General features: G+C 37.6%; 1 protein-coding gene across 1 annotated transcript; it reads left to right on the top strand.

Moving 5' to 3' along the window:
* The first annotated feature begins 668 nt into the window (after positions 1-668).
* si:ch1073-13h15.3 (inactive all-trans-retinol 13,14-reductase) lies at positions 669-19,390 on the top strand. The gene is made up of 11 exons (XM_057826411.1): positions 669-1,128; positions 3,251-3,433; positions 8,601-8,842; positions 8,916-9,111; positions 11,210-11,407; positions 11,480-11,599; positions 11,678-11,816; positions 15,755-15,864; positions 16,260-16,426; positions 16,503-16,662; positions 18,464-19,390. The coding sequence occupies exons 1-11, from the start codon at positions 972-974 to the stop codon at positions 18,631-18,633; spliced, it is 1,842 nt and encodes a 613-aa protein (XP_057682394.1). The 5' UTR covers positions 669-971; the 3' UTR covers positions 18,634-19,390.
* Positions 19,391-21,277: the final 1,887 nt, after the last annotated feature.

Genomic DNA, 21,277 nt, shown 5'->3' with positions numbered 1-21,277 from the left:
GCATGCTATAAACAAAAACCAAAAAAACAACAACAAAAAAAGAAAAGAAAAACCTGGAACTTTTTGGGTGAAATGACCGTTTTCTTGTGAATTCTGTTTAGCAACGTTCAACCAGTTGAAAGAACACCAACAATTTAATCAATTCAGTGAGATGAAATTATTAATTCTGGTTAGAGTAAAATTACAAGTATTTAATATTCATACTGAATCATCCAATCTGCTTTTTTGTTATTTGTTTTAGAAAACATTTTTTAAAATCATATTCTTTTTGCCCTACTAACTGTGTTCTATAGTAAGAGCAACAAGCGAGAAGTCGTCAAGAAAAAGGAATCAGGACAATTCTGTCAATTTGTGTTAATGCAGGTTTGCTAAAATTATGCTTGTGTTGTACCATTTTAAAATGAGCCTCATCTTTGTGGTGGATTCTATGAACACATTATTTTTAGTCCTTTGACCTTGTATAGCACATATCAGCACCTTTACAACATATTGCCACATCACTGATGAATGAGTACAGATTACGTCAAGTACTTTACATGTTTCAAAATATGTATTTGGGTCAATTTACAGTTTTCCCATTTGGTAACACTCCTTTTGGTGTTGTAAACAGATGTACTGAGTTGCACTTGCTTATTAAAGACCAACTATTGTGAACACGCCACGCTTATACAGTATGCATAAAGTCTACATCTAATCTAATCCAGTCATTATCTAAATTGCCTTATCAGATAAGCATAATTGAGAATACCTAATATGGTGGCGGCTACTTTGCTTGAAATCACAAATCAGAGGACTTTCTGCTGTTAAGGTGTAAATGTCATAGCAACCTAAGTGTATTATCTTTACAGCTAGTTATGACATGAATGGTGTTCTACATAATCAATGCCCAACCCCTGTGCCAAGACCTTTGCTTGTGCCTATTAAAAGGAGCATCCAGAGAGATTCATTCACACTAAACTGTCACATCCGCCATGTGGCTCCTCGTAGTTGTTGTATGGTTAGTAGTGTGGGTGGGGGGTACCTACTGGTACCTCTTTGGCAAGCGCAGTCCCTTCTCCTTGGAATCTGTCAGGCCTCCTGGACCACGAGAGTTTGACCAGAAGAAGCGGGACAAAGTCATCAAGCAAGGTAAACTGCTTGACTTACGTATTCATTAAAAAAAAAAAAACGACTCGACACTTATCCTTTATTTGGTCTACCTTGCGCTAAAAGTACGCATTTACGGAGATGATAATATTCCGTTGAACTACCAAACTATTTGATATTTTGCTTGTAGATGCATTATTTTTTTATTTGTATTTTTGTGTATACTTATTGTGACAGAATAATATTAGGTGCAACTCTCTTGATGTACAGTTAAAAATGACTGAAATTAATCAGAGGTGGGTAGTAAAGCGTTACATGTACTCCTTTATATTTACTTGAGTAACATTTTGTGAAAAATGTACTTCTCAGAGTAGTTTTACTAAAGCATACTTTTTACTTGAGTAGATTTGTGAAGAAAAAACACTACTCTTACTCTGCTACTTTTGGCAACATAAGAGTCGTTACATTTTTCCTCTTTATTTGACATTAGATTTTTTTTTTTTTTTTTTGCTTGCGATGCTATTGCCAAGAATAGCGCAGCTAATTTCACCAATGAGACGTCGCAACAATAATCACATGACTCCATTACACCAATCAGACGCAAGCTTGCCGTTCTATGATCACGTAAGTCTGTTCAATCACGCGTCTTTAGAGCACCGTAACAAATGAAGTATTTGACATAGAGCGCTGCCCTCAACATGAATCTAAAGCGCGGATTGAAAACTCTCCCAGTTTTTATTTGGCAACGACTGACCACGGAAAACCGGAGATATGATCCTTTTAATTTCATAATAGTAACTATGAAGGAACTACAGTATTCACTATTCAAACCAGGAACTATTTTTTTCCACTAGAGGGCAGGGCACTCACTCTCTTGGGACGAATAATGCTTCATTACTGTTTTTTTCTTTTTAATTTAAAGATTTTTTAAAAAATTCTTTGGCTTAATGTGGTTCTGTAATGGGTTATTGTACAGCATCATTATAACAACAGTTCATATAGATGTTTTTGCTGTGAGAAAAAAATACCGTTGTTTCAAAAAAAAAAAAAATCAAACAAAAATAAGCAGTTACTCAAAGTGTTACTCATTACTTGAGTATTCTTTTCACCGGATACTTTTTCACTTCTACTTGAGTACATATTTTTGATGATTACTTTTACTCTCACTTGAGTTATATTATTTTGAAGTAACATTACTCTCATTTGAGAGAAATTTATGGCTACTCTACTCACCTCTGAAATTAATACATTTGAAATTTGATTCATTTTTACAGTTTTTAATCAAGTTTATATGCCGAATTTTAAACAAAAATAAGCTTAGCTCTCACATCATTTTTCAAAATCTTGTACAAATGCTCAAAAGTATAATTGTTTGCTTGACCTATGTGAGAAAAAACAATGTTAAGAGAACCTCTAATATATACAGTAAATGGAAATGTTCGTTTTGTATGGGTGTGTCTGTGTTTGTTCGTTCCCTATGGACTACGAAACAGCTGGGCGTATTTGGTTGAAATGAAATGAAAAACAGTTTTACTTTGTTTCTGGGAGTGTTCTTAGATGGGTTTGATCTCTTTAGGCCTCCTTTTAGTGCATAAAATTCATTCGAAACTCAAAACAAAACAAAAAATCACTTTATTCGAGCAATACTGGGCCATACAGCTAGTGATACATACAATGGAAAACAACTAAAAATGATAACATTCATATTTTTATTACTGCTCATGTGAACCAAACTATGTAATAGGGCTGTAAGTCATGTAAAAAATATTCAGTTGCTTTTTATATTACTCTGAATATTGTTGAATGGAATAAGGGGTGAGTTGATCATTAATAACTGTATCATTAAATTGTCTGAAAACAATGTTAGCCAGCGTTATCTTAGATTCATACACTTCACATGTTTGTTAACAATCTTTCTTCGTGTCCACAAACTGCATTAAATGAGCAGCGGTACAACGGCGTACATATTTTATCTAAATAGGTCTATGACCTGATTACATTGTCTGCCTTCAACTGTTGTTTGAATAGCTTCAGGAAATCCATCTGAACCTTGAAAGTGAAACGGAGCGCCAATTGTGCAATATGATAAGGCTTTATGATGTCGGGACTCTTTACAATTGTGTTTATGTCATTGCTAAGTGGGTTATGTAACCAATCTCGGCAGGTTTCAGTCTGGATAAGGTGCCCCGGGACTTGGATGTCATTGTGATCGGCAGTGGCATTGGCGGGCTGGCAGCCGGTGCCACACTTGCCAAGGCGGGCAAGAAGGTCCTGGTTCTGGAGCAGCACGACCAGGCTGGAGGCTGCTGTCACACATACATTGAGAAGGGCTTTGAGTTCGATGTCGGTATGATAAAATGCTAACACGAACATATAAGAAGAGAATCAGTGGCGCTACTAGGGGTTTCCAGGGGTGGCCACGGCCCCCTATAAATTTGTAGACCATCCACTTGCCAGTATATTGTTTGGTTGCAGTAACATCAGTTTACTGTAATAACATAATAAAACCCCTGAAATTATGGCTTTCAGTTTTGGTGTACCACCCCAAGATTTTCATCATCATGTGCACCACATAAAGGAAAAGTATAAAAGCAAAAAATATTATAATAACGCAGGTTGCAGTGTACACAAATTAGGAATAAAGTGAATAACGTACTGTATTTTTTGCACTATAAGGCGCAGCTAAAAGCTTTCAAAGGGATCCACGGATGGAAAGACTTGCAGTTCTTAAAAGATAAACATTATTATGAGTTAAAATAATTTGATATTGAAATCCCTCTTGATGTTTTCGTTTTTAGTAGGTTGCCATTGTTGTTGACCTCGCAGGGCGGTGACGTCACATGGTTACGCTGCAGGGCTTCCAGAGTATGACTTTAGCACAGTGCTTCTCAATTATTTTGTATTACGCAACCCTCAGGAAGACGTAAACATTTCACGCCCCCCCAGCTCTATGCCGCCACTGTAAGTAGTATCATTTGCCTAGAAATTTATCATACGCACAGCTCTGCATAACATTGTGTTTTTGTTAACATTACAGAAAAAAAGTAATATCGATCAACATCCAATAAAGTATAACTTAATTAATATTGTTTGTGTTTTAACAGAAAACAGAAATCACATCAATTTGCTTGAATAAAAAAAAAAAAAAAAATGTAGTAGACATATAGACATACACTCAAGGTACATTTTTTAACCATTTGATACTGAAAAATAAAATTTAATAAAATCAATAATAATAAATTCAAATTAATTAGTTACATTAACTCAGAGTACAATATGCTAAAACATTTGACTGATTTTTTTTTTTTTTTTTTTTTTAAAGAAGAAAATCGACCGTGTCATTGGCAGTGTTGTTAATAACGGCGTTACAATATAACGGCGTTACTAACGGCGTTATTTTTTTCAGTAGTGGGTAATCTAATTAATTACTTTTCTCATCTTGGCAACGCCGTTACCGTTACTGAGGACGGAAAGGCATGCGTTACTAAATTGGTCGAAAAGTCTGAGGGAGACTGACTCACCGAGACGACAGAGCAGAGCAGGAGTGGGGAGAAGGCAAGAAAGTTGTGACGCCGAGCAAACGCGATGCTAGGTAGCTCCAATAATACATGTTGTAGCCGATAGCCTACAAACTACGCCCGCATGTTATGGTAGATATGGTAGACATGGTAGATATCACATGTACTGTATATAGATATAACTAGATGCAAAATGACAGACATGGCACTAAATGCGTTAGTAGACAGCCGCCATCTTAAAACAGTAGACTTTTTAGGACGGCTCTGTTGTAGAGAACCTTCCTAGCGAACCTAAGTAACTTTTTATCTAAAATACTTCTAAATCGGCAAAATCTTGACTTGAATCTATCTTTAAATGATGAAACCGTTTTAAAACTTTCATATGTCGAAAGTACAGAGAAGGGAACTAATGCAATAATGGGAGCAATTTTAACAACTTTTAACAGTTGATTCAGGGTAAAGGGTAAATTAGGGTAAAGAATTGGGCTCGGGCCAATTGTACCAAAAACCTTCACAAAAAACTTCACATAGTGTGGCCAATGTTTTTTTTTTTTTTGAGGGAAAAAAAAAAGTAATTATCACCAATTACTTTGCCAAGTAACTAATTACTCTTACATTCAGGTAATTGAGTTACTAACGCAATTACTTTTTGGGAGAAGTAATTTGTAACTATAATTAATTACTTTTTTTCAGTAAGATTAACAACACTGGTCATTGGACAGAGGACCAGTTTTATATTTTTGCTGGAGGCAGTATCAGCTCCTTTGCAATAGTGTGGGGTCATTTTGCACTGAGTAACTTGGTATGCCACCTTATATGATGCTAACAGTGCTCGCTGATTCACTGATGTAACATTCACAAAGTGGGACGATTGCCGGCAATATTCGGCACTTTTCCGTTTAGTAAAATTCAGCGTCTTATCAATGTGATTGGGGTCTAATGTCTAAGTGACATCTTAATTGATTTGGCTTCATGCTGCTCGCTGCCAACATTTTTAGACACAGTTAACATACAGGTTTTTCCTCATCCCCCACTGTATTAAAAATGAACCCAAATGCTACATACGCATCGTCATATTTTCTCATCTTAGATCTTCGTATCTCCGTGCTCGTTTGCTTCAAAATACTGCGCACACTTTGAAAATGAGAGTGCCACTACCACCCACTGAGTGGGTGTGCAATTGCACATTATTCTTTTACGGCGAAAAAATATGTTCCTCGAGGTCACTTGCGCCCCACCAGGGGGGCCCACCACACTATTTGAGAAGTACTGCTCTAGCGACATAAACATGTCATCTGTTCAACCCTTTCAATTTGAACCAAAGAGGAACATTAATGAGCATGACAGACCTGTCGGTATTTCACAAAACGAGCAGCAAAAGTGATGAACAAATGAACAGGAAAGACTGGATGAGACGAGAGTCGGGAAAAAAAACGATGGTCTGCCAAAATGTGCTACACCGGCGAAACATCTTACAAGAGGCGAATTTGACACCCAAGGTACTACCTTGCACTTTCAGCTTGTTTTGTTTGGACGCATACGGACAGAACATACTAAAGATGCCTTAAGAAAATACTTAAACATAGTTATATCAAATAAAGGTTGTTTAAATATGCTACGTGACTAATAAATGGTCAACAGATCGACAAACTGCTTTAAAGCTACCATAAGAAAACACAATGCTTAAAAGTATGAGAGGGAAACATATGCAAAAAGTATTTTGAGGCAATGAAAAGGTAATAAAAGACTCAATAAAAACACAAATAGTAAGTACTCGTCGCTTTTAACCGATGTGCGCATTTGTAGCCCGTAGTGGTTGACAGAGACAAACTACGTCATAACCCGGAGCGTTCATTGCGCACATACAGTGTATCACAATAGTGAGTACACCCCTCGCATTTCTGCAGATATTTAGATATATCTTTTCATGGGACAACACTGACAAAATGACACGTTGACACAATGAAAAGTAGTCTTTGTACAGCTTATATAATAGAGTTAATTTATTTCCCTCTCAAAATAACTCAAAATATAGCCATTAATATCTGTTGAGGTGGTTGCAGCTCAACGTTGCATTCGTAGGAAGAATTGACGGAGAATAAATTGTCTTTTAGCCAAAACTTGGCATGTTTAATTTCCACTGACATGCGGATACATCCTCTCTCATTGCTGTCTTCACAGGCAATCCCACAAATCAAAGTCATCAAAGTCAAACAAGAAGAAGTAATACAAGTAACAATTTAGACAATTAAATCACATCCTGCCATCTTGTGGCGAAAAGTTAATATGTCAATAATAACAAGCAATAGGAGCATTATTTCCACATCAACTGAGGACACATTTATGAATACAAAACATTTCCTCCACCATTTCTCTCAACAATATCTAAACCCCTGGCAACAAAGGTGAGTACACCCCTTAGTAAATACGAACATCCCTAAATGTCCAACTTGAGTATTGCTTTTCATTTTCCCTCCAAAATGTCATGTGACCCATAACAGGAGTCCTGTCAGCATTGCTGCAGAGATTGAGGGCGTGGGGGGTCAGGCTGTTAGTGCTCAGACCAGACGCCGCACTCTACATCAAATTGGTGTGCATGGCTGTCACCCCAGGAGGAAGCCTCTTATGAAGACGGTACACAAGAAAGCCCGCTAACAGTTTGCTGAAGACATGTCCACAAAGCACATGGATTATTGGAACCATGTCCTATGGTCTTATAAGACGCACGGGCTTCCTTGTGTACAGTTTTCTGAAGAGGCGAGTCACATGACATTTTGGAGGGAAAATGACAAGTAGTACTCAATTTGGACATTTAGGGATGTACATATTTACTAAGGGGTGTGCTCACTTTCGATGCTAGAGGTTTAGATATTAATGGCTTTATTTTGAGGGGAAAATAAATTAACTCTATTATATAAACTGCGCACAGACTACTTTTCATTGTGTCAAAGTGTCATTTTGTCAGTGTTGTCCCATGAAAAGATATACTTAAATATCTGCAGAAATGTGACGGGTGTACTCACTTTTGTGATACACTGTAAAACATGGCGCGCTCCATAGCTCAAAACATGTACTAAATATCATAGATTTTTAAAGCAATGGCAATATTTTATATGTTTCTAAAAACATATTTTAGTAAAAAATAAAAATTGTGGATTATTAGAAGTCCAAGGTTCCATTTAATTCATTCAAAAGCTGACAGTGCGCTCAATAGTCCGAGGCGCCTAATATACGTTTCAATATTGGTTAAGCATGGCATGATATTCCCTTTAGCGTAGCTCCATCTAGTGGATGCATAATGCAACCACCACTACTACTACTACGCCATAATGAGATATATGAAAACAGTTATAAAATAAGCCATTCATTGAGGGTGCGCCTTATAGAGCAGAAAATACGCTATATTAAAATTTACAGTAGTCATACAAGGAGGCTGCTGGTGGCTGACCTGATATGATAGTGTAAATGACAGTTTGTAGATAGATATTGATGTAACAGTGTAAAAATGCTATAATGTAACCGCGCAAATATTGCATATTCAGTACCTAGATTATGCAGTACCCAGATCTAGACAAATATCTGAGAACATACTAGTATTACTTAGTGCAGGGGTGTCCAAACCGGTCCTAAAGGGCCGCTGTGGGTCCTGGTTTTTGTTCCTATCAATCGAGCAGACAGTTTAACCAATGAAGTTTCTTCTAAAACAAGCAACCCCTGAATGCAATCAACTGATGACACTTGTAAGACACCAGATTGATAAAAAGGAGTCGTCTTTTTTTGTTGAAATGAAATCCAGCACCCACTGCGGCCCTATGTGGAATAGTTTGGACACCCCGACTTAATGAGATGCATGGGATAAAGTTGTGGCATTAGCAGTGCAATGACAGAGACAATTCAGTGCTAACTTGAGTAAGTAATTAAGTGAAAAGCAATACTTTTGACCGACCGTTGATATCAAAATCTTCAAATGTTGAAGGAAATCTCCCTTCTTTGCAGGTCTTCATTACATTGGTCAGTTGCACGAGAATAGTCTGTTGCGGATCATCTTCGACCAGATTTCTGAAGGTCAGCTGGAGTTCCAGGAGCTCAACCGGCACTTTGACACCATTCAGATCGGCCTGGGAGATGACCGACGGGAGTATAGCATCGTCTCAGGAAAAACTGAGATGAAGGCTCACCTAATAAAGCAGTTTCCTGATGACGCGGAGGCAATCGAGACATTTTTCAAGATAATGAAGGTACCCCTGGATCAGTTATCTCCAACCAAATGGTACGTCCTCAAGATTCAAATGTTCTTTTTTGGTCCAACAGATCTCAGCCAAGAAGACACACTACCTGGCAACCTTGAAGCTCATCCCGCAGTGGATTTCTTTGTTCCTTTTGAAGTCAGGAATCGCAGATCTTGTCTCGCCAGTTTTCCGACTCTCTGGGACATGTGCCACTGACCTGGTGAACACATTGACCACCAACAAGGATCTCCACGTCATTTTTTCGTACCTTTTCTATGGTGTGTTCTTAAACGCTTCCTTCTAGAATTAATAATAGTGATCAAAAAATCTGTAAAAGTGACATTAAATTAAAAATTCTTTAAAAAACAAAAGCATTATGAGGCATTTGAAAAATGTACTTAATCGGTTATTTTGTTAAGATTACAACTCTTGTATTATTTAAACTTTGTACATTCATGACACATTAATATTTAATTATATTTTAGTCAAAAAAATATAATATATTACATATAATTATTATTATATTTCATAACATCTCACCAATGTAATACAACTTTAATAAAATATTTATTAATTTTACTCGTTAAGAAAAGTATTTCAAAATATCAAAAAAAAAAAAGTACGGTAATAAGTTTTTCTTCTCATGCAAAGACTTGTCAGGAAAAACTATTTTTTTATATTAAAAAGAGCTGCTAATATCGAAACATGTCTATTTAGTTTTACAATACAATTTTAGTTTTTTTTTATTATGGTGTATTTTGATATGTTAATTTACAAAACAAAACTTTTATCTTCTTTTTATAGTTGCACAATACCATTTTTTGGCTCATGATACCAATTCCGATAACCGTACCGATACCATATGAAAAATATATACAGTGGTACCTCTACCATAGACTTCACTACCAGTTTACGGACACGGGGCACCAGGCCGATCCTTAGGGGGCCTATTTTCAAAAACTTAAAATTCAAATATTTATAATACCAACAGTCTAGATTCTTGGTTAAAAGCAAAAAAACGGGCAGTTATCATTCATTTTACGTAAATATTTCCAGCTAACTTATGCTATTGTGTAAATCCAACAAGGCAGCCATCACAAACAAAGAGCTTTTTAAGTTGAAAATTCTTGTAAATAAATGCGCACATCCCTGAATTTCTGTAGATATGATCATAGAACAGTCTAGATACTTGGTTAAAAGCAAAAAAACAGGCACTTGTCATTCATTTTACATAAATATTTCAAGCTAATGTTATGCTAATTTTTTCCATGCATTTTTTCACAGTGTTTCAAAGTGAATGCATGGGGCTATTTTATATAAAATTACCTTGAAAACTCGACCAAATCGCTCAAGACACTCCTGCCTGCTTGTATGAAGTAAAATTTTAGGTGATAGGTTATGAAGTCTATGGTAGAGGTACCACTGTATAAAGTATATGGCGGAAAACACTCAGGTGACTTGAAGTTCCTCTCTGAGACTTCCAATTTAGACAACTTTTAAAATTGTCCGATATGCATGTGTGATCCATCATTGAAAAGCTTAAAATCTCAATTTTCTGGGGGAAGAAAAATTTTGAACAGGAGGTTTTTTTTTTTTTTGTGTGTGTTTGTTTCTTTTTTAATGTTTTTTAAACGGCAAAACCCTATCTGTGGTGAGAGCACGCGAGAGCAGAATTACAGACGCCTTGACTTTAACGAGATATTATCGCGTCCTTACTTTGTTTCGATTCAAAAACTCCATGTAGCATGTATCACAGCAGTGAGTGGCCACAGCTGGATTTTTGGGGGATTTTATTGGTGAAACATGGTAATATAACAAGGGTCGCGATGCAGAAATCGCAGACATCAAGGAGTGGTTGAGATTTTCTTTTTCATATATTTACCCTTTTAAACGTGTTTTTTTCAATTTTTCTTTGTTTGGATCGATTATTTATCATCTAACATATCGGAGAAAATGCGACAGGAAGAAAAAAAATACAATTAAGCGATAGTTATGAGGTAGAACTCTGTGACTTTTTTTTAGAGACAACATTTTTTTCATTGTGACATAATTTGTTTAAAAGTTTAATATATGTGAGTGAATAATTTTTTAAAGTCTTTTTTTTTTTTAAACAAAATATGAGACATCAATTAATGATTCTAAGCTAAAAACGACATTTTGAATAATAAATATAATTGATTATTATATTTAATTATAATAATTAATTGACGTCGCTAGACGTCCAATCCATTGGATGTTCGCTCATTCGCTGCCACCCTCACACTTCTAGTGGATTGGACGTCTACTCAAGATAAACTCATCTGAATTCACAGCAGAACCATTTTTATCATTAAATGAATAAAAATCTTGAGTAATTACTGTCTCTGTCCATGTTAGGTGTTCCTCCAAAGGACTCGAGTATTTTGATAAATTCCCTCCTGGTCCATCACTACAAGCGAGGGGCTTACTACCCCAAAGGCGGTGCCAGCGAGATTGCCTTCCACATCATCCGTACGATTCAGAAATACGGCGGCAACTGTCTGGTACGAGCACCCGTCTCGCAGATCTTGGTTGACGACAAGGGGACGGCACACGGTAAGAACCAAAATCCCACGCAGACACCAAAGACTCCTGAAGTGAATTCTTCATCACCGTATCATGTGGTAGGTGTGAAGGTGAGGAAAGGTGGAGAAGAGGTGGAGATCCACGCCCCGGTTGTGGTTTCAAACTGTGGCATCTTCACCACGTTCCAGAAACTTCTCCCTCCTGAGATCCAGATTAAGACAGGTGATGCAGAACACATGCTTTGCAGTATGGATTTCAAATAAGTGAGGTTCAAAATGAAGCAGTGTTGTCACTTTGCAGACATCCAAGAAAGACTGAACATGATGAAGCATGGCAGAGGATCCTTTTTAGTCTTTTCTGGTTTTGACGGGACAGCGGAGGAACTTGGTTTGGAGTCCACAAACTTCTGGTTGTTCAAGAACAACGATATGGACAAATCGTACGTGAATCAGTGTTCTTTGGACCTCTTCAGTTTTCTGCAGTCAGTTATATATATTTTTTGTTATTACTAGGGCTGTCAAATTTATCACGTTAACGGGCGGTAATTATTTTTTAAAATTAATCACGTTAGAATATTTGACGCAATTAACGCATGGACGGAATGACCCGTTCATGTGTTGCCTCATACAGTTTACAATGACGCCGTTTTAGCACATTGAGAGCGAAAAGGCAGATAAATGCGAGTGGACACAGGCGTTCATTGGACGGCGCCTTTTATTGGCTTAAGCTTTGGCAGCCACTACTAACAGTCATGGTTGCCCAACTTCCCATCATGCATTTGGGTGGAGCAGGACACAATCTTTTTCTTAACACACCATATTGAACACAACGCAGAACATACTGTATACCATTTAGAGCCACCACTGACAGTCATGGTTGCCCAACTTCTCATCATGCATTTGAGCAGAGGAGAAGACGTTCTTTTTCTGACACGCCTAATTGAACACAACGCAGAACATACTGTATAGCATTTGCAGCCACCACTGACAGTCATGGCTGCCCAACTTCCCATCATGCATTTGGGCCGAACAGTTAAGTCACCACAGTATCATTTAGTGAAAGCACAACAAAAATAATATTCCTATCCCTCAAAAGAATAATGTTCACAAAAAGAAAAGCACTCAATGCAAAGAGAACTGGCATTACCAATCAAATAGCTATGCAAAATACACATAAATGTTAATAACGGTAATGCCATCTTGTCCATTTATTGTTATGATAAACAAATACAGTACTTATGTACACTATGTTGAATGTTTATGTCCGGTGTCTTATCTGTCCATTCCAACAATAATTTAAAGAAAAATATTTTAGAGATGGTTGGAATTGCGATTAATTACGATTAATTTTTAAGCTGTGATTAACTTGATTTAAATTTTTAATCATTTGACAGCCCTAGTTATTACCTAAGACTGGGCAGATTGACAGTGATTGCAGATTTTAGTAATTTATCGTATGAGATTAACTAGGATTGATAGTATTGTCATGCACGTAATCTGATAATGAATTCAAAAGTAGTATATAGCACACTTTTATTGCATAAGATAATCAAACATGTGTTTTAATTCAAAATACATATTGTATTTTAAACAGTGGTGAATAAAGCATTTAGGATGGTCAAAATTATGATGGTCTTATGACATTCTTATGGCACCACTGTCAAATAAAGTGTTACCAAATACAATAACTAGTAATTAATGAAACAACTTGAACAGTAACTGAAGAAATAATTAGCACAGAACATAAAATGTGATGGTTATTTACATCTGTAGCGCTGCAATGCATGCTAGGAGGCATGTTGGAAGACAACAGTGTTGACAGCAGGTGGCAGCAGAGGTTTACCGTCTCCCCCAAGGGAGCAGTGATGGCCAAATGACGTTTCTGTAAGCAATGAAGCTTTGCAGCCAATTGGTTCAATGCTTCATGGTGGTTCATTTGGTCTTATGACAGTCGTATGATGCCCCGTCACATATAGTGTTACCGGTTTAGCTCTTTTGGGTGTAAATATCCCATAATACAGTGAGGACAGCTGCGACTTATAGTCCGGTGCGGTTTATCTCTAAAAAAATGCCATTTTCATGTCCCGTTTGGTGGGTGGCGGCTTATAGTCAGTTGCGCCTTATAGTCCGAAAATTATGGGATATATACAGTATATATACTTTGTTGAGCGATTGTTTGTGAGTATATACACAGAGATCTGAGCCAATATTCAAAGAAAGAACCACAAAATTCATTGACTGATCAATTTTATTTAAAACTGTGCATAATGGGAAAACAATTCAAGCAATAAAATTGACTGCACTGTAAAGAGAAGCTTAACCAGCTCAAAAAACTAAACTAAACAATATCTCCTGGCAAAATTGATTGATGGAAAGTTTAATGGCAGATTTCATGCAACTATCAGGTGCATACCCCCACCTACTGTACATGAGTGTGCAGCAGCCATCTGAAGGCGTGCTGCTCTCATTGTTGGTTTTAATTGGTCAATATCTTGTTCAACTGCCTAATCGTGCTTGTACTCGTGTTGCTGCCTCTAGTGCTAGATTACCATAAAGTTGCACGGGGCTTTTCGATTGTGCCGGAGGCATGCAAACGAATGTACAGTAACGAGGTACGATCATTTTCATATTATAAGGCGAACCTGACTATAAGCCGCCACTCACCAAATTTGACACAAAAACGACATTTGTTCATAGATAAACCGCACTGTACTATAAGCCGCAGCTGTCCTCGCTGTATTATGGGATATTTACACCAAAATATATTAGCCGGTAACACTTTATTTGACAGCAGCATCATACGACTGTCAAAAGACCAAATGAACCACCATTAAGCTTTGAACCAATTGGCTGCAAAGCTTCATTTGGCCATCACTGCTCCCTTGAAGGAGACAGTCAATCTCTGCTGCCACCTCCTGTCAACACTGTTGTCAACATGCCTCCTAGCATGCATTGCAGCGATACAGATGTAAATAACAATCAAAATTAATGTTCTGCGCTAACTATTTCATCAGTTACTGTTCCAGTTGTTTAATTAATTGCTAGTTATGGAAGTTGGTAACACTTTATTTGACAGTAGTGCCAAAAGCCTGTCATAAGACCATCATAGTTATGACATGAAACTGCCATGAGCATTAATCAATGCTTATGACAGATATCAATTTGTGTCATCCGACAAATAATCTCACTTTTGAATGGATGTGAAAATTCCAAGCTGGACATATATGGAGTTAGTGACATAATTTGCCTGATGACACTTAATGACATCTGTCGTATGCACTCACATTAATGCCCATGATAGTGTCATATCATAATTATGACCATCTTATGATGCCGCTGTCAAATAAAGTGTTAACTATTAACCCGATAAATCAACAAATAAACCGCACTGGACTATAAACCGCAGGATTCAAAATGAAGGGAAAAAAGTAGCGGCTTATAGTCCGAAAATTACGGTACTTTTACTTCGTTACACTCCACCACTGATTTTAATTAAGATTAACCACGCGCGATTAACTGCGATTAATTGCGCTGTCATACGCTTAATCCGATCATGACTTCAAAAGTAGTATGTGGCACTCTATTTTAAATGTACAGACATGTTAAAGAAGTATTAATTTATTTTACTCATTAGGAATGAGTTCATGTGCAGTTATGGTAATTAACTATTAAAAAATTGTTAGTTAACTCGGGGTTTACTAACGTGAGATTAACTGCGATTAATCGCACGGTCATACGATTAATCTGATCATGTATTAAAAAGTAGTATGTAACACTATTTTAAATGTAGAGACATATTAAAAAAGTATTCATCTATATTCACTCGATAGGAATGAGTTAATGCACAGTTAAGATAATTAACTGTGTAAAAATTAACTCTGAGTTAACTTGCCCAGCCTTATTATTCTGCTATCTCTTTCAGTCATTCATATTTATCTTTAGCGTTTCCTCTCGTTTTCAGTCTATTTGTCATTGAGTCGTCTTCAGTACTTGTTAGTCTTCAGTTTTCCTTTGCCTTCTTCATTTCTCACCCATCTTCTCTAGCCCTCTAGGCCTTTTTCAGTTGTTGTCTGTCAATTTGAGTGTTCTTTAGTCCTCAGTCCTCTTCCCTATTTTTTTGTCTGGTATATGTCAAGTATCAGCCACTAGAGGGTAGTGTTGTATAGGAAGAGTTCTGTATAGATTTTTTTCCTTGATTTTGAACTCTCCCAGATGTTTTCCACAAGAAATCGATGGAAAGGAGAAGTCAAAAGTATTGTTCAGCTTTGGTTTTAGCTAGCTGCAGTTCATATCCGCTCATGTAGATGGAGCACATACTCACGCAAGAACTGTTTTGTGTGGACATCTCCATTTTAAATGTGTCCTACTTTTATTCTAGGATGGAGGACTTTTTCGCTTTGAGCAAAGAGGAAGCACCAGACAACATCCCCATGATGTTCATCACCATGCCATCAGCCAAAGACCCGGAGGCCAAAATAAGACACCCTGGTAACAAGCATTGTGTTAATTCTTAACATTCATTTTGTGGGAATGAGAGTGTAAAGTGCTAAGAAATTGTGTGCCGATGCTGCGTATGCGTAAAAGAGTTTATCACTAGAAGACGTCCAATTCATTTGAAATGAGAGGGCGGCAGCGAATGAACGAATGTTCAATGTTCGCTGCCACCCTCCCACTTCAAATGGATTGGACGTCTAGCGATGTGAATGATAACAATTACTTCACATTCAAGTGAGTACACAGTAATTTAGTATTTCTATTTTTTTTTTAAATTGCATATATATTCAAAAAATGTGGTGTCGGTATCAACTAATCAATATCTGTAACCGAAAAATAGTATCGATGCAACACCAATATTCAGTGATGTCTACAAATGGTGCCAACAGGAAAATCTTGCATGACCATCCTGACTATGGTGAAGTACGAATGGTTTGAAGAATGGAAGGACACCACCGTCCGCAAACGTGGCGACGAATACCACAACTACAAAATGAGATTCGCTAATAATCTCTTCAACTGGGCCTGTCAGTTGTTCCCAAAAATCAAAGATAAGGTGAGTTCTCAGGTCCGCGAAGGTCTGTTATCTATCACCAGATGTCTGTTTTAAACTTTGATTGCTTGTCCTCCAGTTGGTATTCCAGGACGTGGCAACGCCACTCACCAATACGCACTATCTGGGCGCCCAGCGTGGCGCTATGTACTCTGCCGAACACAATCTGGACCGCTTCAAAGCTGAGGCCGTGGCCAGGAACCGCTGCCACACTCCTGTGAAGAACCTCTACCTGTCTGGTAAGGACACTCTGGTGTTGGGACACTCTGAGGCCAATTAAACAGAACGACCATGGCAAGGGAGGGAATACAATGGTATGAAAAAGTATCTGAACCTTTTAAAATTTCTCACATTTCTGCATAAAATCATCCTAAAATAGTGATCTCATTTTTGTCAAAATCGCACAGATGAAAAAAAGAGTGTCTGCTTTAACTAAAACCTCACAAAAATTTATGGGTTTTCATATTTTATTGAGGATAGCATGCAAACAATACAGGAGAGGGAAACATAAGTAAATGAACCCTCTGCCTCAGGAGACTTAAACAGCAATTGAAACCATTTTTTTACCAAACAATTTAAGTAAGGTGTGTGCCCAATAACTGATGGGTGGTTTAGAGCTGCCCTTCCCACTATAAAACACACACCTGGTAAGAATTGTCTTGACGCGGAGCATTGTCTGATGTGCATTATGGCTCGGTCAAAAGAGCTGTCTGAAGACCTGCGATCAAGGATTGCTGATTTATATAAAGCTGGGAAAGGATTCAAAACCATCTCTAAAAGTCTGGATGTTCATCAATTGACACTCAGAGAAGTTGTCTACATATGAAGAGAGTTTGGCACTGTTTCTTTGCTCCCAAGGAGTGGCCGTCCACCAAAGATGATGCCAAGAGTTCAGCACAGAATACTCAGAGAGGTAAAAAAAAGAACCCTGGAGTGTCTGCTAAAGACTTACAGAAAGCACTGGCACAGTCCAATATCTCTGTGTATGTAAAACAATGGCCAAGAATAGTGTTCATGGGAGGACTCCACGGAGGAAGCCACTGCTGTCTAAAGAAAAAACATCGTTGCTCGTTTAATGTTCGCAAAAAGGTACTTGGACACGCCACAGAAGTTATGGCAAAATATTTTGTGGACTGATAAAACCAAAGTTGAATTGTTTGGGAGTAACACACAACGTGATGTGTGGAGGAAACATGGAACAGCTCACCAACATCAACACCTCATCCCCAATGTGAAGCATGGTTGGGGGAGCATCATGAGTTGGGGCTGTTGGGCCTGGACAACTTGCAATGGAAAAATGAATTCAAAAGTTTATTAAGATGTTTTGCAGGAAAACTGAGGCCGTCTGTCAGACAGTTGAAGCTAAAAAGAGGATAAATGTGGCCACGAGAAAATGATCCAAAACACAGAAGTAAATCAACTTCAGAATGGTTTCAGAAGAACAGAAATACATGTTCTGGAGTGTCCAAGTCAAAGTCCAGACTTGAACCCCATTGAGATGCTGTGGCATGACCTAAAGACAGCCATTCACACCAGACATCCCAGGAATGTGATTGAACTACAGCAGTTTTGTAGAGAAGAATGGGCCAAATTAGTCCTGATCGATGTGCCAGACTGATCTGCAGCTGTCATTGTTTGCATACTGTCTTATTTAAAATATTATAACCAATAAATGTTTGGGTGGGGTTTGGTTAAAGCAGGCAGTTTTTTTGCATCTGTGTGATTTTAACAAAGATCAGATCACATTTGATGGTGATTTTATGCAGAAATGTGAGAAATTCCAAAAAGGTTCGGATACTTTTTCATACCACTGTATTTCAATTTGAATATCCATTACTTTTTAATGGAAAAGATATGAACAAAATCCAACTGAATTATTAAATTTAATGCTCATCCACTGTCACCAACTGTTGCTACAACATGATCATATTTTTAAAAATTGCTTCATGGTCGCCACAGTTAAAGCTGAACCCACAGAGGGTCCACGGTCGCCATTCTGAGAACCACTAAGTAAGGTGCACAAATGTTTTTCTCCTTTAGGTCAAGATGTGTTCAGCTGCGGAATCGCGGGCGCTTTGCACGGCGGCATCTTGTGCGCCTCGGCCGTACTGGACCATATTGTCTACATCGACCTGCTCCTTATCAAGAAGAAGCTGAAGCGGCGCAAGGCCAAGGAGCTAGCCATACTGGCTTGCAAGAAGTTGCAATGAACACTCACTGCTCATTGTTTGTTAGAATACCCTGAGGGAGCGCTCAAGATCTCACTCGCTTTGTTTTTATTAGTATATTCCAGGGATGTAAACACATTGGTCCTTTGAGCCCAAGTTAATTGTGGACCTATTGTTCCCTGTAGGTTACGGGTATGCCAGCAGAGGGAATGCTTATCATGTCTTTGGCCTAATGATAGTCTTAGGAAGTCAGATGGTCGTAGTTCATTTGAACCTGTTGCTCAATGGCCAGCTCAAAAGTCAAAGCGATGGAATTTTCTGAGACTTACATTTTGTTGCTATTGTTGTTGTTGTCATTCATGTCAGTCTTAATGATTGTTGCATTATGTATCAAATTACTATTTAAGATAGCAGAGATTAATGTATCATTTGTGATTTTTGCTTTATTTATGATTCAATGTAAAATATCAGAGGAATGTATTGTTTGATAATATATGACTGTCATGACAGATCAAATAATGCTTTTATTTTTAGTGTGTGCAAAAGCGAAGGAATACTTATATATTTATTTCTTTTATGACTATACATCTGATCTTACTTTAAAAAGGCCGTAATCAGTTTATGTATACAGTGGGGTGAACAAGTATTTGATACACTGCCAATGGGTTTTCCCATTGGCAGTGTATCAAATACTTGTTCTCCTCACTGTATGTATATATCTTGTCTTCTAACTGAATAATAGCTTATAATTCCTTTGGAAACAATTCTCAAGTTGTATGAATCAATACCTCGGAAAATGGAAGACTGACTTAGACCGTATTCAATTAAATTTTGTTGATTTTTTAGGGTGTTTCCATCATTTTGTCCTACCCCTGTATGTATATTCGCATATGTATATGTGTATACCGTATGTATGTATGCAGGGTGACCCAAAAAAAAGTTTACACTGTTGTTTAAAAGCCATTGAAACATATCTAAATAGGTTGTCATGCTTAAGTGATTCATTAAGGTCACTAAATGCAGCTGGTAATCTCTCGTCTCTACAATTCTTGTGCTTCTGCTGAAAATGAAGAAAACTTTAGCTGTACTTGAATTGCTGCGTGCCGGTCTGACACCTACTGAGATTGCAGCAAATCTGAGAATATCCAGATGTGCAGTCTACAAAGTTAAAAAGAAGCTGAAAGATACTGGAACAGCCTCACGAAAACCTGGGTCTGGAAAACCTGATCTGTGTGGACCAAAAAGTTGATTGACAAGGTGATATGTGGCCACCCCAGAGTCCAGATCTCAATCCCCTGGATTATAGCATATGGGCAACTGTGGAGGACAGTGCCTGTAAGAAGCCACAAACTTCTGTGGCAGCCTTGGAGAGGTCCATTGTTAGATGTTGGGAAAAGATGACAGCATCCTACATAAAGAAGACCCGTCAAGTGTTCCACAGGCGCCTGGAGGCTGTTGTGACACTTAAGGGAGGACACATTGAAAAATAGAGTGTACTGTACATGTTCTTTACAATAATGTATAATTTGTGATTAAATTCTAATTCTAAGATGAATAAACATGGCATTTAAGTTGTATTATGGCAGTGTAAACTTTTTTTTTGGGTCACCCTGTATATACTGTCTGTATGCATGTACTGTATGTATGTATGTATGCATGTACTGTATGTAGAGTATGTATGTATGTAAGTATGTATGTATGTCATTTTTCTACATGATACTAAAATATTTTTGTTGTAAAAAGTAACATTTTTCTTTAAAAGAAAAATTATTGATGGAACAACCATACACACATTACACAACTATATTTGTTTCTTTCATTCTTATTTTGACATACTGTATATATACCTAATGGTCACTGTATGTTTGAATGTGTGAAAAATGTAATTATGTTGGAGCACATGAGAGTTGAGAAATGGCGGCTCAGGTCTTGTCTGGTTCCATCTCGTTGACACCTGTGTGGCCCTCCAGTATTTCCCACCTGAGTTGTTGTGACCTGTCGTCTTACCTCGCCGCTGTTTGCTTTAGCGCTAAAATCAAACATTTAGAGGGAAACCTCAGACTTCCTCGGCCAAGTGAACATTTCCTCGAAAACAGCAGCTCAACAAACTTAAGCGGCAAGTGGTAAGAGGGGATGAATGCCCCCTCTGTGTGGGTGGGTGATGAGATGCCAGTGCACCAAGTGAGGTCCGCTCTTGTCAACCTGGATGTTGAGGAAATGTTTGAGGACATTGAGAGTAGTAAGGAGTCCCGTGGGTTAACTTTGCCCGTCTGGAGGTTGAGCTGCAGACAAAACGTGCAATTAGCATGGCGGGATAAAGAGCACCGCTCCCAAAATAAACTTCCACTGTAACATTCCCACTGAAAATGTCTTTTCGTGAGCTGGTTTGTTTCGCATCACTGACAATCTTTAGTATGCTGGAACTTATAATACCACTAAAATGGTATACGGCTAACTTATGAGATTGAAGATACTGTATTGTAATACATCATCTCTTCACAATATGTTTTTAAAAAACAATAATGTTGTTATACTATAAATAAAAATTAATAATATATTTTTCAAAATCCCAAATATTTCGTGACATTTTACACATTTTTCTATTTTTTTAAATTGGAAAGAATACAATAAAATAGCCTTGGAAAATATCTTCAAGTGCATTTCGCTTTGTGGCAGATGTCGTCCT

Source organism: Corythoichthys intestinalis, chromosome 21, assembly GCF_030265065.1.
Source record: "Corythoichthys intestinalis isolate RoL2023-P3 chromosome 21, ASM3026506v1, whole genome shotgun sequence".
Classification (NCBI taxonomy): Eukaryota; Metazoa; Chordata; class Actinopteri; order Syngnathiformes; family Syngnathidae; genus Corythoichthys; species Corythoichthys intestinalis.
Note: the sequence above shows the minus strand (reverse complement) of the source record. Positions and strands in the feature narration are given on the sequence as shown.

What these genes read in the sequence shown, in the direction of transcription:
- si:ch1073-13h15.3 (XM_057826411.1), top strand. Translation starts at nt 972, where the DNA reads ATGTGGCTCCTCGTAGTTGTTGTATGGTTAGTAGTGTGGGTGGGGGGT. An exon ending in TGAGATCCAGATTAAGACAG is followed by an intron (nt 11,600 to 11,677) that starts GTGATGCAGAAC and finishes GTCACTTTGCAG; the next exon opens with ACATCCAAGAAAGACTGAAC. An exon ending in GAAGAACCTCTACCTGTCTG is followed by an intron (nt 16,663 to 18,463) that starts GTAAGGACACTC and finishes TTTCTCCTTTAG; the next exon opens with GTCAAGATGTGTTCAGCTGC.